General features: G+C 35.6%; 1 protein-coding gene across 4 annotated transcripts in view; it reads left to right on the top strand.

Annotated features, from left to right (window-relative positions):
• RAP1GDS1 (Rap1 GTPase-GDP dissociation stimulator 1) overlaps window positions 1-14,960 on the top strand; it is a 155,945-nt gene that overhangs the window by 54,997 nt on the left and 85,988 nt on the right. For all 4 annotated transcript variants that reach the window (XM_045998132.1, XM_045998133.1, XM_045998131.1 and 1 more), the window contains exon 3: window positions 11,022-11,144. In XM_045998132.1, the coding sequence (XP_045854088.1) occupies window positions 11,022-11,144 (123 nt within the window). The remainder of the gene's footprint in view (window positions 1-11,021; window positions 11,145-14,960) is intronic.

Here is a 14,960-nt window from a genome sequence, read left to right as displayed (position 1 = left end):
TTAATAATATTTTAAAATTGGAGAGCAAGAAGAAGTATATGGCTGGATTTATCTAGTGTCAGGGATTGAATGACAAGGTGAAATAGATGAGGTTTTAGAAACAGGTAATACTAGAATTGTTGAAATCATTGATCATTTTATTTTATTCAGAGTAGGTAGGGATGAGATCAGTCATGGAAAGAGCAGATAGATTGGGGAAAGAAGGAAGAGTTGAATAAATAGAGGTTTTAGTGAGATTTAAAAATATTTACGTACTAATAAGGAAATAAAATACATGATAAAATAGAAGAACGTGGTCAGAAAGTGATTTCCTGATTTAAATTTTCAGCTGTGGAGCAGCTCTACATGATGCAGTGGCTCACACCTTGGGTGTTATGTGTGGTGGCTTGTTAAAGAGCAGTGGAGAATTAGGCCATTTATTAAAGTCAGGGAATGTGGAGCCAAGTTATTAGCCACTTTGTGTAAATTCACAGTTGTTCAGAACAATGGAAGGAATTGGAGGGGTGAGAGAATTCAAGAATAAGATCCAGTGTTTTTGAAGATTGGAATGTTAGTAATGAGAAGAGTGTCATTGGATGGTAGAAGTTGAAAAGATAGAAATTGGTATTGAGTCAAGCCAGAGGGTAAATGGTTTAGAAAAGATATTTTTGAGCTCAGAAAATACCAGGTAAGAGTTCTGGGAGGTCTGGTGTTTGTATTCAGTAGTTAAGGTTTCCAAATGGCACAGTGAAGAAGGGTCCAGATGAGGTCTGAAGAGGTTTTGGGATGAGAAAGTTTTGTTTTTTTTTTTTTTTAAAGATTTTATTTATTTATTTGACAGAGAGAGAGATCACAAGTAGGCAGAGAGGCAGGCAGAGAGAGAGGAGGAAGCAGGCTCCCTGCGGAGCAGAGAGCCCGATGTGGGGCTCGATCCTAGGACCCTGAGATCATGACCTGAGCCGAAGGCAGCGGCTTAATCCACTGAGCCACTCAGGTGCCCCGGGATGAGAAAGTTTTTGAACTGACCATCTCAGTTATTCTTTTCCTAGTACTATACTCTGTATCACTTGGGAAACTATCATTTATTTTCTCATTTATGATCTTTTCCAACCTCACTGCTTAGCAGAGTGAATTCTTCTTTGACTAATAGTTCCCCCTTTGTTCTCCTAGATTAGGCACTGTTAATAGACTACCATAACACATTTTTCTCTTAACACTTGCCTTGTTTCCTCTTTTAGAACATTTTACCTTGACCTGTACCCCCGTTGGTTTGTAGAATTTTTACAATTTGCTATTTGTCTTCATTATTATGGAGACCTCAGCAGTGACCTGAGTGGCATATCTGGTAAATCTAGGACCAACTGGAAAAATTTTCAGCATTCATTTTAGGGTGCTACATATTACCATTCCCTACAGTCTGCAAAAGCATTTTAAGTTTTTAGAGCAAAGACATCTCCAGATTGGGGCCAAGGTCACTTTGCCAGTCTTGCTTCTGCGTCAGGGTAATTGGTTGTTATGGTGATAGGACTGGGGAAGTATAATTGTGGTAGGGAACAGAGAGTTTGGATTGTTTTTGAGGATAGGGCAGAGGTAGAAATAGTGTACTTGGAAAAGTGTTTTGACTTCTGCCAGATTCTGTAAGCCAAACTAATTTCTTTATTCTCTAAGCTATAATGGATACTTAAGTGGCCACAGAAGTTATATGTGAGTTATGTATGGGTAAGAAGAGGAAAATGGATGGTGAGGATCTTAGTAATAACAGACCTCATGATATATGCTATTATTTCCACCATGATACCTACTATTATTTTTGAATCCTGATTCTAGCCACCCTGGGTAATATTTTGCCTACTCTTGCTTGGTCCCTAATACCTTCCATTTTAATATGGATTTACAAAGCAATAGAGTATAGAAAATGATAGTTCTCTGGGGAAAATGAGGTTCTGAAACAATGGATGATCATCTTAATATCATGAAAGTTGGGCAGATGGAAGCCTAGACTGGGTTAGGTGCCTCTGTACATTGTCTGCTGTGGGATTTCTATCAAGGTTTATAAGTGCTTTTATACTTGTCTACCTCCCTCACTATACTATAAATAAACTCTTTGAGAACAAGGTATGTATACATTGATAGCCATTTGCCTAGCACATGGTAGGTACTTAATAAGTATTTAAAGCTATGTCAATGCGTGAATCTAGTAATTTTTTTTAGAGTGGTCAAGAAACCTCACAAATGTTAACAGTGTAACTCACATTATGTGTAATGATAATAATCTATTTCATTAGTGCATATGTTTCTTGAGGAAAGAAGTTTCTCAGAAAATGTGGTATATGCTTCCTCATAGCTTTCATTTCATGATGTATGATGTCTGTTGGTTTACTGATAGCTTTTCAATATTGTGTGTGTATTTTAAGAGCCATTATTTAGTTACTATTTTATCAGCAGTAATTAAATCCAACATATAACTCACCCCCATTTTTTGGTAGGTTATGGTGGTCTTAGGTCAGTTTGTCTTCTTGTCTTCTTCTTCTTTTTTTAGTTTTTTTTAAAAATTATTTATTTGATAGAGAAATAGCGAGAAAGGGAACACAAACAGGGGCAATGGAAGGGGGAGTGCCCAATGTGCGACTCAATCCCAGGACCCTGGGATCATGACCTGAGCCAAAGAGAGATGCTTAACGACTGAGCTATCCAGGTGCCCTGTTTCTCTTTTCAAAGTTGATCGGGTTTTTTTGTTACTGCTGTAGCCAAAGTATATTGCAGAGTGTTTGAAAAGTTTACTGATTCTACTCTTTTCAAAATAGTTCAGTGCCCCTGTAGCAATTGTATTGCTAGACTTATTTTGAATAGAATTATCAGCATTTTGCCAGTTCGTTCTTTGTCCTTATTCTTGATGTCTCTAAACATAAAATCATTTAATGGTCTCAAAGTCTCTTATAACTTACTCTGTAATAAGTATTGTTTCAAGTGACAATCTTGTATGTTACTTTTCTTGAAGTGCTTTGGCTTGGTATTTCTTCCATTCATTTCTCAGAATAGGACTTCTTCAGTTTCCCAAATACATACTTTTTAAAATACTGAATTTGCTCAAAATATATTATAGTCAACTACTCCTGTGTCACAGCATATAACCTAGTCATTCCCCCTAATAATTAAAAATCTCTTCTAGAAGTTTACAAAAATTACTGATTCTTTATCGTTTCAACATTAAGTCATCTGTTCTGAAGTGTTCTTTATTTAACCTTTGAGAAATTAACATCAGATTTGTTCTTGGTTAGTAATATCTTCTTTTCTGCTTCCTTATTTTCAACCTTTCGCAATTAACTAGTTAATTCATTCAATTTTATTTGGAGTTAGTTGACACAATGTTACAGTAGTTTCAGGTATACAACTTAGTGATTTGATACGTTGACACATTGTGCTATGCTCACCCTAAGTGTAGCTACCTACCCTCTGTCCTGTTACATTGCTTTTACAGCATCATTGGCTGTATTTCTTATTCTGTGTCTTTTACTCCTGTGTCTTACTCATTCCATACTTGGAACCTTATACTTGAGCCTCACTCCGCAACTTGTAGTTCCTATTCTCTAGGGCTGTCCTTGAAAGAAAATATTTAATTTCCTTCCACAAAACTTTAAACACTTCTCAGTACTACGTAAGCCAACATGATTTCATTTGGATTTGTTTTCTCTTTCTAATAAAACAATAGTAAATCACTACAGATCTTGATTAATTCTCTCTGCTTCTTTTATGCCATGTCACTACATTTCTTTTCCTCCTCTCCCCCCCCCCCCCCAGCTTTACTGTTACTTAAGATTCTCTCCCTCCCCCCACCCCTTTTCCTCCTCCTTTTCTCATTTCACAGCCCTCCTCCTTGGAAGAAGCCATGAAATTTGAGAGAGATGACCACCCTCATCTCCACCTCCAAGGTTATGGTGTCTATTAACTGAAATTGCTTCAGGCCTAAACTGATTGTTACATGGCATGGCATTCATCTGGCCAAATTAATTCAGATTGGTTCAGTTCATTTGAGCCTTGGTACTTTTGGTCCTTATTTTGAGGTGGGGAGGAGAGGTGTGGGAAGAGAAGAGACTTCTGTATTGCTCTCCTATAAGACATGGAACTTGGGACAGCCATTTTTCTTCCATGGTACGAACTCATCTGATAATATCAACATACAGAAGAGGAGAGAATTGAGGAGAACTCAGAGAAATGGAGCAGGAGCAGAAAACCATTCATGAAGCTGGCTATACGTTCAGAATTGTAGCTAATACATTCATCTATTGGAATATAATATTGGACTATATGGTAGTTTCTATTACTTGCAGTAGGTCCTCTTATATACAGGTTTTAAAATAAAAATAAAAATAATTCCAGCATATGGTATAGAACTTAAAAATACAGAAAACAGGGATGCCTGGGTAGCTCAGTTTGTTGGATGTCTGCCTTCGGCTCAGGTTATGATCCCAGGGTCCTGGAATTGACTACTGCATCAGGCTCCTTGCTTGGTGGGGAGCCTGCCTCTCCCTCCACCTGCTGCTCCCCCTGCTTGTGTGCTCTCTCTCTTTCTCTCTCTCTTTTTCTGACAAGTAAATAAAATCTTTAAAAAAAAATCCACATTTACTATGGGGCCATATTTTCAGTACTTTCAACTTTTAAGTGAGTATTTAGGTTATATACTCAACTTTTACTATAATCATTAAAATATTTCCTCCTGGTGTTTACTTTCTCAGTAAATATCTTTTATTTTTTAACCACAGAACTCTTAATATTTTAGCAACTATTTTATGTCCTAGTTAGTTAGTTAGTTAATTTTAAAGAATGTAGTCAAACTAGGAGATCTCCCTGCTTATTCTTGCAGTGATTTCCAAACACGTAACTTCTCCCACTCCCACAGCTTTCATCATCCCTAGAATTGAAATGACTGCAAGACTATCAAAATCATTTATTGTAATTTTATAAAATGACTGTCACAACTTACTCTTTTAAGGAGACCTGTTTCTGATGGTGAGTCATTGTGTAAATGGGTCTTTGTTCTGCCCTCTTTCTTTCCATGACTGCATACATTTTCTTCCCTTTATCTCATGTTCCTTTGCTTAAAATCCTTACTGGAGGAAAAAGGTTTTCACCAGTGAAAGAAATACCATTTTATTTATTTCCCATTCCCTACTTCATATACTTCCATTTTCCTTTAGAAACGTTCAGTTCTTCTTTGTCAAGCCCTTACTTTAATATTATACTCAGCATATTCTTACATGTTTTAAGTCTGTTTTAAATCTGCTTCATTTTCTCTATACTTAGTCCCTTTCTTTCCTTCAATCACTGCCTCAGTTTATCTATCTCAAAATATACATTCCCTTATCAATCGGTTGTATTACTTCAGTTCTTACTCCTGCAATATATGTCAAATAAAAGTATTTCTCACAAAAGACTTCGGTGAATCTAGTCAAGGTATTGTTATCACCACATATCTTTAAGTAAGTTGTGGTAGGAAGAGCACTAGACTGTAGGAACCAGAAAACGTGGATTCTTTTTCCTTTTCCAATATAAGCTTATAATGCTGTCTCACATGACTTTTTAAAAACGATTTAATTAAAAATAAATAGATAAAATAATAATATGTTTGAAGTTGCTTTGAAATTAAAAAAAAATGCTCTCGATATAAATTTAAGGTGGCTGTTACATTGGTCAGATACCATTAGAAAGATTGAATGGCTTTTAGTCAACTATCCTTAAGTGAGGGTACAGGCTCTGAGCAGGTATTATCTAAAGTGGAAGGCGGTGGTGTTTCAGAGAGGAGACGTGCAGTAGGAAGGTATAAGAGAAGATTAATTTGTATTATTACAAGTAATTTAGTGTGGCTAGAGTATAGGATGTCAGTGGGGAAGTATCAGGACACAGGTTGGGAAATCTGACAGATGCGCTTGGCTGTTACATTAAGTGCCGTGGTGGATCATTTAAAGATTTAAGTAGAGGAGTGACATGAAATTTACATTTCTGGAAGTTTATTTTGTTATCACTCTAGGTGATAGATGGGGAATGGGAGCTGAAGTTAAGGAGACTCTTCAAGAGGATATTGGATTTAATAAAGGCCAGAACTGAGAACTTACAGTGACCTGGATGTAGAAAGGATGGATACAAAGACACTAGTGAGATGGAGTCTGTGGAATCTGTGCTCTGATTAAGTGTGGGTGATAGAAAGGCATTTACTAAAAGTGACACATTTATAATCACTCTAGGGCTTCTGGCTTAAATGGATTCCCTGCTATTTACTGAGATAGAGACTAGAATGAATTTGAGGGAAAAGGGTAAATTTGATTTGGGGAGTATTAAATATTAAATATTTATGGCCTATGCAAGTACAAATTCTTTGTTTTCAGTTGGATAAAAGAAGAGAGGATTTGGGACTTTTCCGTGTGGTACTCTGCCCACATTTGATGAAATGATGGCCTGCTTTTGGGTTAGATTGCCTAGACACAGGGTCAGGTCTTTTGTTATACCCTATTCTAAAAATCCACCCCTTGAGAAGTAATACATAGTTCCCTAGGGAAGGAGACACATGGCCCTTTGAGCCATGAGTCATATTCCTGGTCCTTGCAGTCAATCCAAAATCTGAGTCTTATCTTCATAGTCTGTCATAAGGATCCCTTGGATGTAAAGGTACCACTTCTTTATTGTTCCTGTAATTCTAAGTAAAACTTCAGACACTTTTTATTACTCTAAAACAATACTATCCATCTAATCTAAATACATTTTTTAAATGTAATAGTATTATAGTAATAGCAGTCATTTTTGTTTTTCTAACTTGGAGTTTACTATAAAATGGTTATCAGATGTTTTCCATTAATTTATTCTCATGTAGCCTACCTGCTGACAGAACATCATAAATTTAGCTTATCTTAGTAGCATCCCTGAAAACCTCCTCTTGGTGTTTAATTGTAAAGCCAGTTATTTTCATGTATTTACTTAGCAGCTTTGTTGGGAACGTTAGCCTTTGAGTAGTGCTTTAACTCCTCCTAGTTGGCATTATATGGCATTGGCATTGTATCCTCGCTTCTTGATTTACTCTTCTTTCAAGTTTCTCTGACCCTGTTGCCTACTTTTCTTGTTCTTTCTTTCACTGGCAATTTCATAACTAACTTACCTCCTTGCCATGAGGAGGTGAGGTGGAGTGTGGACATAGGACTGCAGGGACAGAATGAGTGCCTGCTGAACTGCAAGGCCACTGTGATGGATATAACTCCTGCAGTCACTCCCACAGATATTACTGTGGAGTAGCAATTGTCCTTCATATATGGGGTCCTTCAAAATTCAAGGGCTGCCAGCTGCCTATAATTTGTAGGCATACTCAAACATTTTTATGACGGCACCTAAATGTGAAGGGGGAGAAAGATGTTGAATTGATTCCTACAAACATTTAAAAGAAGTGTAATTAAAATGTCAATAGTAGTCTGGCTAAAGATAATGAAAAGTCCCCTTCTTCTTTTTTTTTTTTTTTTAAAGCCTCCTGATCCACAGTGCAGGATTTCTTTACAAGTAGTCAATCATTTAGATTGCAAACACTAACCACTGACTACTTCTTAATGTTCTTTTAAAATTATTTCAGGAGTGCTTACAAATACCTGAGAACATCTTTTAGTTCACAGATAAATATATCTTCTGAGATGCAATAGAATGCCAGTGCAGAAAGTAAATATGAAATGAAACTGAAACTTTGTTATTATTTATTGTACAGCGGTATTTTAGTGATAAGCAGTATTTGGTCATGTTTTTATGTAAAAGGAAAGAAGTTCATTTTCAGCTGTTTAAATTTGAAACTTACATAGACATCCACATGCTAGCAGGTTAATAGAGTACCTGTTAGATTTTTTCTAAATTGTATATCAGATTTATATGAAAAAAGAAATTGTTTTCCCCTTTTATTTCTCTGACAGTAGCATTAAAAAATTACTGTTTGCAAATCTTCATTCATTTTAGTAGAGCTATTTTCCCAATTCCTTGGATTGTAACCTGTGGCAAGTCTCATTAGAATATAAGGAGTTGATACTGCTTTTGTCCGTCCCGTCTCCGCCCCCCCCTGCCCCTGATAGTTCAGCTCTGATGTTAAGTCATTCTTTCAGCTCTGGTTAAAATGAGACATGCATGGGTGATTTGCACTTAACTGCTCGCCTCCACACACACAAATGCCTCAGCTTCACATCTAATCGTGATTCATGCCTTATGCCAGACTCTTGCTGTCATCCCAGCATCAGCAGATGGTGGGACAAGACCCCTGGGGCAGTCTGCCCCAGCATTCTGGGGTTATACATCTTCTGGTAGCAATGGTCAGAAAAGGAAGGATTTTAAAATGGCAAATTGAGTTCAGTTCTTTTTGACTTCTTGGGAGGAAAAATCAATTAATGAAAATTTGGTGTCCGCTTTCAGGTGGTATCTTAAAAACTTATTTTTTAGTTCAAGAAACAAAATAAAAGCAAAACATTACATTATATTTTATAAATATGTTTGCTGAAAGACAGCTTCTATGTTTAAGTCCCATCATAGGTAGTTTATGTTTCTAATAATCTGAATTAGGAGAAACATAGTAAGAAACTGCACACAAAGGGCAGGTTTCCTCTATCATGCTTAAGTAAGTTTTCTGTTTTAAACAAACAAACAAAAAACAAGTAGATGCCAGGTAAAACACATGTCAATTTGGTTGTGTCATAGAATCTGAAGTTGCTGTTTATGCTCTGTGATTAGTGTGATCTAGTGACTTTAGACGAGTTTACGTCATCTTTCTGGGCTTTCTTTCTTCACTTAATAAGTAAGGTTATTTTTGGGGCGCCTGGGTGGCTCAGTGGGTTAAAGCTCTGCCTTTAGCTCAGGTCATGATCTCAGGGTCCTGGGATCGAGCCCCGCATCGAGCTCTCTGCTCCGCAGGGAGCCTGCTTCCTCCTCTCTCTCTGCCTAGTTGTGATTTCTCTCTGTCAAATAAATAAAATATTGAAAAAAAAATAAAAAATAAGGTTATTTTTAAATATCTACAAAATTTCCTTTTTATTTTACTACATAAATATAAGAAACTAAAATAGTATTTGCTGTAAGAAAATGTACTAGGCTTATGGTAGCAACAGGAAGTGCATGGATGGAGTTTCAACACTGGATAATCTTGGATACTCGATCTATAGTACTGATGTTTTAGGTGAACACACACATAAAACTAGTTGCAAATAACTTTTTTTAAGGTAATAAATCCATGGAAGTATAATTTTCCATATAACTTTATATTTCTTCAGAGCCATTTCACAGTTCTAGCTTCTTTTGATGATGTTAAGAGAGTGTTAAAGGTTCTTCAGCTCAGAATCCTGCATAGTCAAGGGGTGCACGGAACAGTGGTTTTTAATTTTTTTGACCAGACTCTATTATTAAAACATTTTACGTGGAGTAGTACATGTGCATGCACATCGTTCAAACCAAAGTTACTGTTTTACTTTATTCAAAATTTTTTCCTATTCTTTCTTTGTTGTTGCAGATGTTAATTCCGTTTCTCTTCTTAAGAAATTACTGGTTCATGGGGCGCCTGGGTGGCTCAGTGGTTTAAGCCGCTGCCTTTGGCTCGGGTCATGATCTCAGGGTCCTGGGCTCGAGCCCCGCATCGGGCTCTCTGCTTGGCAGGGAGCCTGCTTCCCTCTCACTCTCTCTGCCTGCCTCTCTGCCTACTTGTGATCTCTCTCTGTCAAATAAATAAATAAAATCTTTTAAAAAAAAAAAAAAAAAAGAAATTACTGGTTCTTGTTCACCAAGTCAGAGTTCCTAATGGATTGGAACCCACAATTTGAAAACCACTATACTAGACAATCAGCACTTACTATAAAGAAATACATTACTTTTGGGGAGTAGGCTCTCAGATTATTAAATATGATTTTCCTACTCTGTGTTGATCATAACAGCTACCATTTACTTAAGAGGTCTTTAGAGTTCCCTTTTATTTTTGTTTATCCAGTGCATATAAAGGATATAGGGGACCAAATTTAAATTGGATATTTTAATGAGCTTAATCACTCTCTAAACACATGCCATTCCTCTTCATGGTTTAGAATCAGATAGTAATGATAAGTTTTATTTCCTTGAGTTTTTCTTTACTTCTATCATCATTCCAGTATTCTTACTGTCTTTTAGTATGGCATGCTTTCACTAACAGGTACATAAGTGGCTTGGTTTCATAGAAAGCCAACTTGTAGTTTAACAAGGAAGGGAAAGAAATAGGGGACTCTTATATTTCTGTATCAACAAATAGAGTTCTGAATACCATGGCCTTATTGCTATTTACTGTTTCTCTTTATTAGTGGTCATTTGAATGAGTGATATGAAAAACATACTAGTCATTGGAACTATATAGTCTTCCCTGTATGATTCCATATAAAATGACATAAGGTGAGTTTTTTGCTCCTTTAATTGCCATTAAAAAATTGCTATAGCATTGTAGGAAACCATAGAAATTAGAATTAAAATTTAGAAGAGGGTGCCTGAGTGGCTCAGTTGGTTAAGCATCTGCTTTCGGCTCAGGTCATGATCTCAGTATTTTGGAATTGAGCCCCATGTCAGGCTCTCTGCTCAGTGAGGAGTCTGCTTCTCACTCTCTCTCTGTGTTCTCTCTCTCAAATAAATAAAATCTTAAAAAAGAAGAAGAAGAAAAAGAAAAGGTTCAGAAGGAAAGTAGGGGAAAAAAGCATTCCTAGTCTGTATAGACCAGGTTGGAACTAACATTGAAAAGTAAATGTGGTATGCAATGGTATATTCAGAAAAGATTCCTTTATAATCTGACTTTAGATAGACAGAACATTGTATTTTAAAGTGTTTTGTGCAAATAAAAACTCAGGATAAAAGCAACTTGTTGAACTGAAGATTATAAATATATTTATACTTATGTAAACATATATACTTGAATGTACATTGAACTAATTTCCATTATGGATGGTGCAAATTCTTGAAGACTTTCTTGTAGATGAAGTTGTCAGTATTAGTGTTGAAGATTTTCATTTCTTTGTATGTATCTCTTTCAGATATGGAAACGAGTGAAAAAATCCAAGGAAGTGGAATACTTCAGCTGTTTGCAAGTCTGTTGATTCCACAGTCTTCCTGCACAGCCAAAGTAGCTAACATCATAGCAGAAGTAGCCAAAAATGGTGAGGTTTTCCTCAAGAGCTTTTCTGCTGGGAACATCTTCAGTTTTACACCTCACTTGTCAGTATGTTTTATTAATTTATGTTTTAATTTTGTAGATTAGACATTGTCCCTTTCCTTCTGTTTCTCTTTTCTTTGACTGTTTTCCCATATAAGTGTTGAAAATGACTATAGTTATAGTCATTCTATTCATACATTTCCATTCCTTCAGAGTAGAATTAAAGGAAAGTACTCCTAGTTCTTTTCACACCTGTGTCATGTATTACTTTGATAATAGGATTCTTGAGCTTGCTACTGAGTCATTCATCTTTATTGTCACAGGAGAGCTCACCTTTATGTTGTTTTCTATGTGTATATGTTTGTTTGTATTATACCCAGATAAATTTCCCTTTTATTTGGGGCAGGGGGTCTATCTGCAGCAATACAGCTGGAACAGATGTTCTATATTCTGTACTCATCTCCATGGGACACATTTATTTCTGAAGTCTTCATGTAAGAATACTATGGAAAAACCTCAATGACAGCAAAACTTAGATTATATAGTAGCTAATCCATCCTAGTAGAGATGGTTTCTATCTAGTGAGAGATCTGTAGGAAGAACTGTATTTTAGCAGATATATTTGCACATGTTTTTATTTCAGTTTGAGAAAAACACTGACTTCTTAAAGCAGTTTTTAAGCCTAAGGGAAGGCCATACTTAATGTAGTATCTTTAGTGTGCCTCCATTTTTGAAGTTTGGTATTATTTTTAGGACTTTTATTTTAGCAATTTGCATATATTATACTTCAAAGAAAAGAAATTTTTAAAATCCTGGCCTCATTTGTATAATGAGTATGGCAGGTGGTCTTGTAAATTACCAGTATGTGTTGTTTTTTGCCCAGTAAAACAATTTTTTCATTTGTGTTACCAAAAAAAAATTGCAATGAAATTTTTTCATTTGTTTAGAGGCTCTCAAAATGTCTTTCAAATACCAATGAAGTTCTATATTGGTACATCGTTTTTTGGTGGTTAAATGAAAACTGGCCACCTATTGTTTGTATGTCATGTGTATGCTACTTAATTATGTAATCATTATGCTGCACTTTGGATTTGAGCTGGTCATAACTGTTCAGATTCCTAATGATAGGGCAATATTTCATGTGCTTCAAGCAGATTTGAACCACTCTGAATAGACAGTGATTACCCTGGGATAACAAAGAACTCCTGAAGCAGAGACTGGAACCCCTCTAGATGGTGTTTGTTAACCTAGATGAACCATTACCTGAATCTCCCTTAGATGCAATACAGCTTGATTTTTAAGATCAGGTGGTTCATTTTTAACTTCATGGGAATTACAGTATAGATTTCCAGAAATCAGTTTTTTCCTTAAAATCTTTTAAGAATGAGTCTATGTACTAAACAACTATAACATAGATTCAGAAATTTTGGAGAGTAAGTTTTTGTGAAATGAATGCTATTCCTCTATGATCTTACTTAATAATCTCACTTCTTATCATACTTTGTCACAGTTTCATACTAATTCTCCTGCTATAGGTTGCTGCTAGTAATACCCTAATAGAAGACAGCTACGTTCTAAAGACATAATAGAATTTTTAGAATTTATACTGCTAATCAGAGGCTTGTTACAGCATATCACTAAGCTCTACTGATTAAAATAAATGGAATACATTTAAATACTTATCTCGTGCTTAATCACTACATTGTTTTTATAAGTGATTGGCTGAGAAAGTGAATTAGAATCTTCTTTCAAAAATAAATAATATCTTCAGAAATAGAGCATGACACAACAGAGTACATTGATTGGGCTTGTCTTTCTTCCCTCTTAGGAACTTGACAATGAAAAAAAGATTATATGAACCAGAGTTAAAAAGAGATTGGAAGTTGATTTGTTCGTCTTCCCTCTGCTGCAAATTTTATGTAACTACAGAGGAGAAATATTAGCATATACTTCTCTTAGATTCAGTTTAATCTTAAAATATAATTATGTTTACTCTTGCGCATACAGAAAACTCTCTAAAAATTAATGTACCTGACTATGTACTAATGTTCAAAATCCAGAGGATTAGCAAGAAGTTTCACGGGCAAGTGTAATGTAGGAGCATAGCTATAAGCATAAAAGTAAAAGGTTATGATACCTTTAAATAAAGTATTCCCCTGTATAATATACTTAAGACTGATTTGAGGCAAAGGACAAATAAGCAAGATGGGAATTATCTATGAGTAGTTCCTCCTTTCAGAATTGTACTCTCAAGGTATAATAATAATAATTTCCTAAAACTGGGTGCTGCTATTAATGTGCCTGCTTGTGCCATGTGTTTTGTACATTATTTCAAATTCTTATAAGAACCCCATATGAGGTGGGATTATTTTATGCACATGAGAAAATAGGTTAATTACCTTGCCTGTCTTTACAGAGCTAGTAGGTGGTAAAGCTGATATTCAAACACTTATGTGATAATAGTTGGAATTTATGCTTCTCCTTGTCTCTTCTTCTCCTTTTCTTCTCTGAAGTAAATGAGATTTTATGATAGAAGTGGAAAGTGTACTGGTCTGAATAGCAGTGTATGACCTGAAAGATTAGTCTGATAACTAAAGTTATCACTAAATGTTATAAACTAAATGTGTACAAAGCAAACAGAAAGTGAACTACTTTGTGTCTCTTCCTCTACTCCTCCAAAACACTAGTTGCCTGCCTTGGACCATCAGCATCAGATTCACTAGGAACTGATTAGGATCCTCCTGTTGGATCCTTCCACTTAGTCCTACTGAATCAGGAACTCTAGGACTGGGGACTGCCATCTGTTTTAACAAGTCTTTCAGGTGATCCTCATGCCTATAAAGCTTGAGAACCAAATCACAGTTTTAAATGATACAGAATCAGTAATTTGGATCAATATTATGCTTTATTTCCCCATCTGTGCTTTATCAGATTGTAAAAGTGTTTATCAAACTTTACTCCTTGAATGCTCTGAACAAAAGAGTTCAAGTGTACATCCAGGATGAACTGGAGAAACCACCATTAGAAACCTGGAAGTCTCCTGTTTTGTCGTATAAATTTGTTTTAATTTTGCCCTCTACTCCATAACAGGTATATGTTTATTTTAGTATTAAATATATGTGTATGCTCTAGAAAAGTAGTTGAATAAAATTGATTACCCGCCCCCAACCAAAAAAGTTCATCATGTTGTCAAGTAGCTTTAAGTATATCTTGATATTGCAGTGTTGGAAGCTTAACCTCAGTCATTTTGTAAGAATTAGTTACAGTTACCAGTATTAACTTTTTTTTTTTTAACAAAAGGGAATACGGTTTAAATTCAAAATGTTAGTTCAGCAACCTACATATGAAAGCCACTGGTTCCTATGTATTCACGCCTCATAGTTGTTCTTGTTCTTCTAATGAAAAACATAAAAAGCTAATAGTTAATAATTATAGGGAGGTTATTAGAGAAAAATCAAACTCAGAATACACATTACTATTTAATCTAATATTAAGGTAGACTCTAATACTCCATATGTTTTTATTAGGCTTATGGAGTTAAAAAGTTTTATTAAAATAGAGATCAGGTTATTTCCTTCAGGAGCTGAAAATGGGGAAAGTATGTATATGTAAGGCTTTTAATATTTGATAAGTAGATATAGGAAAAGTAGATTTTATTAAAAAAACTTTTATGATTTTCATCACAGTGTTGTACTTCATGATGATGCTGAACGAACATGTAATTTAAGTAGGTTTCGAAAAGTAAAAGCAAAAAAGAAAGGAATACTGCGGGGCGCCTGGGTGGCTCAGTGGGTTAAGCCTCTACCTTCGGCGCAGCTCA

This window comes from Meles meles, chromosome 2, assembly GCF_922984935.1.
Source record: "Meles meles chromosome 2, mMelMel3.1 paternal haplotype, whole genome shotgun sequence".
NCBI classification, from domain to species: domain Eukaryota; kingdom Metazoa; phylum Chordata; class Mammalia; order Carnivora; family Mustelidae; genus Meles; species Meles meles.
This window is presented reverse-complemented; position numbering and strand designations above follow the sequence as displayed.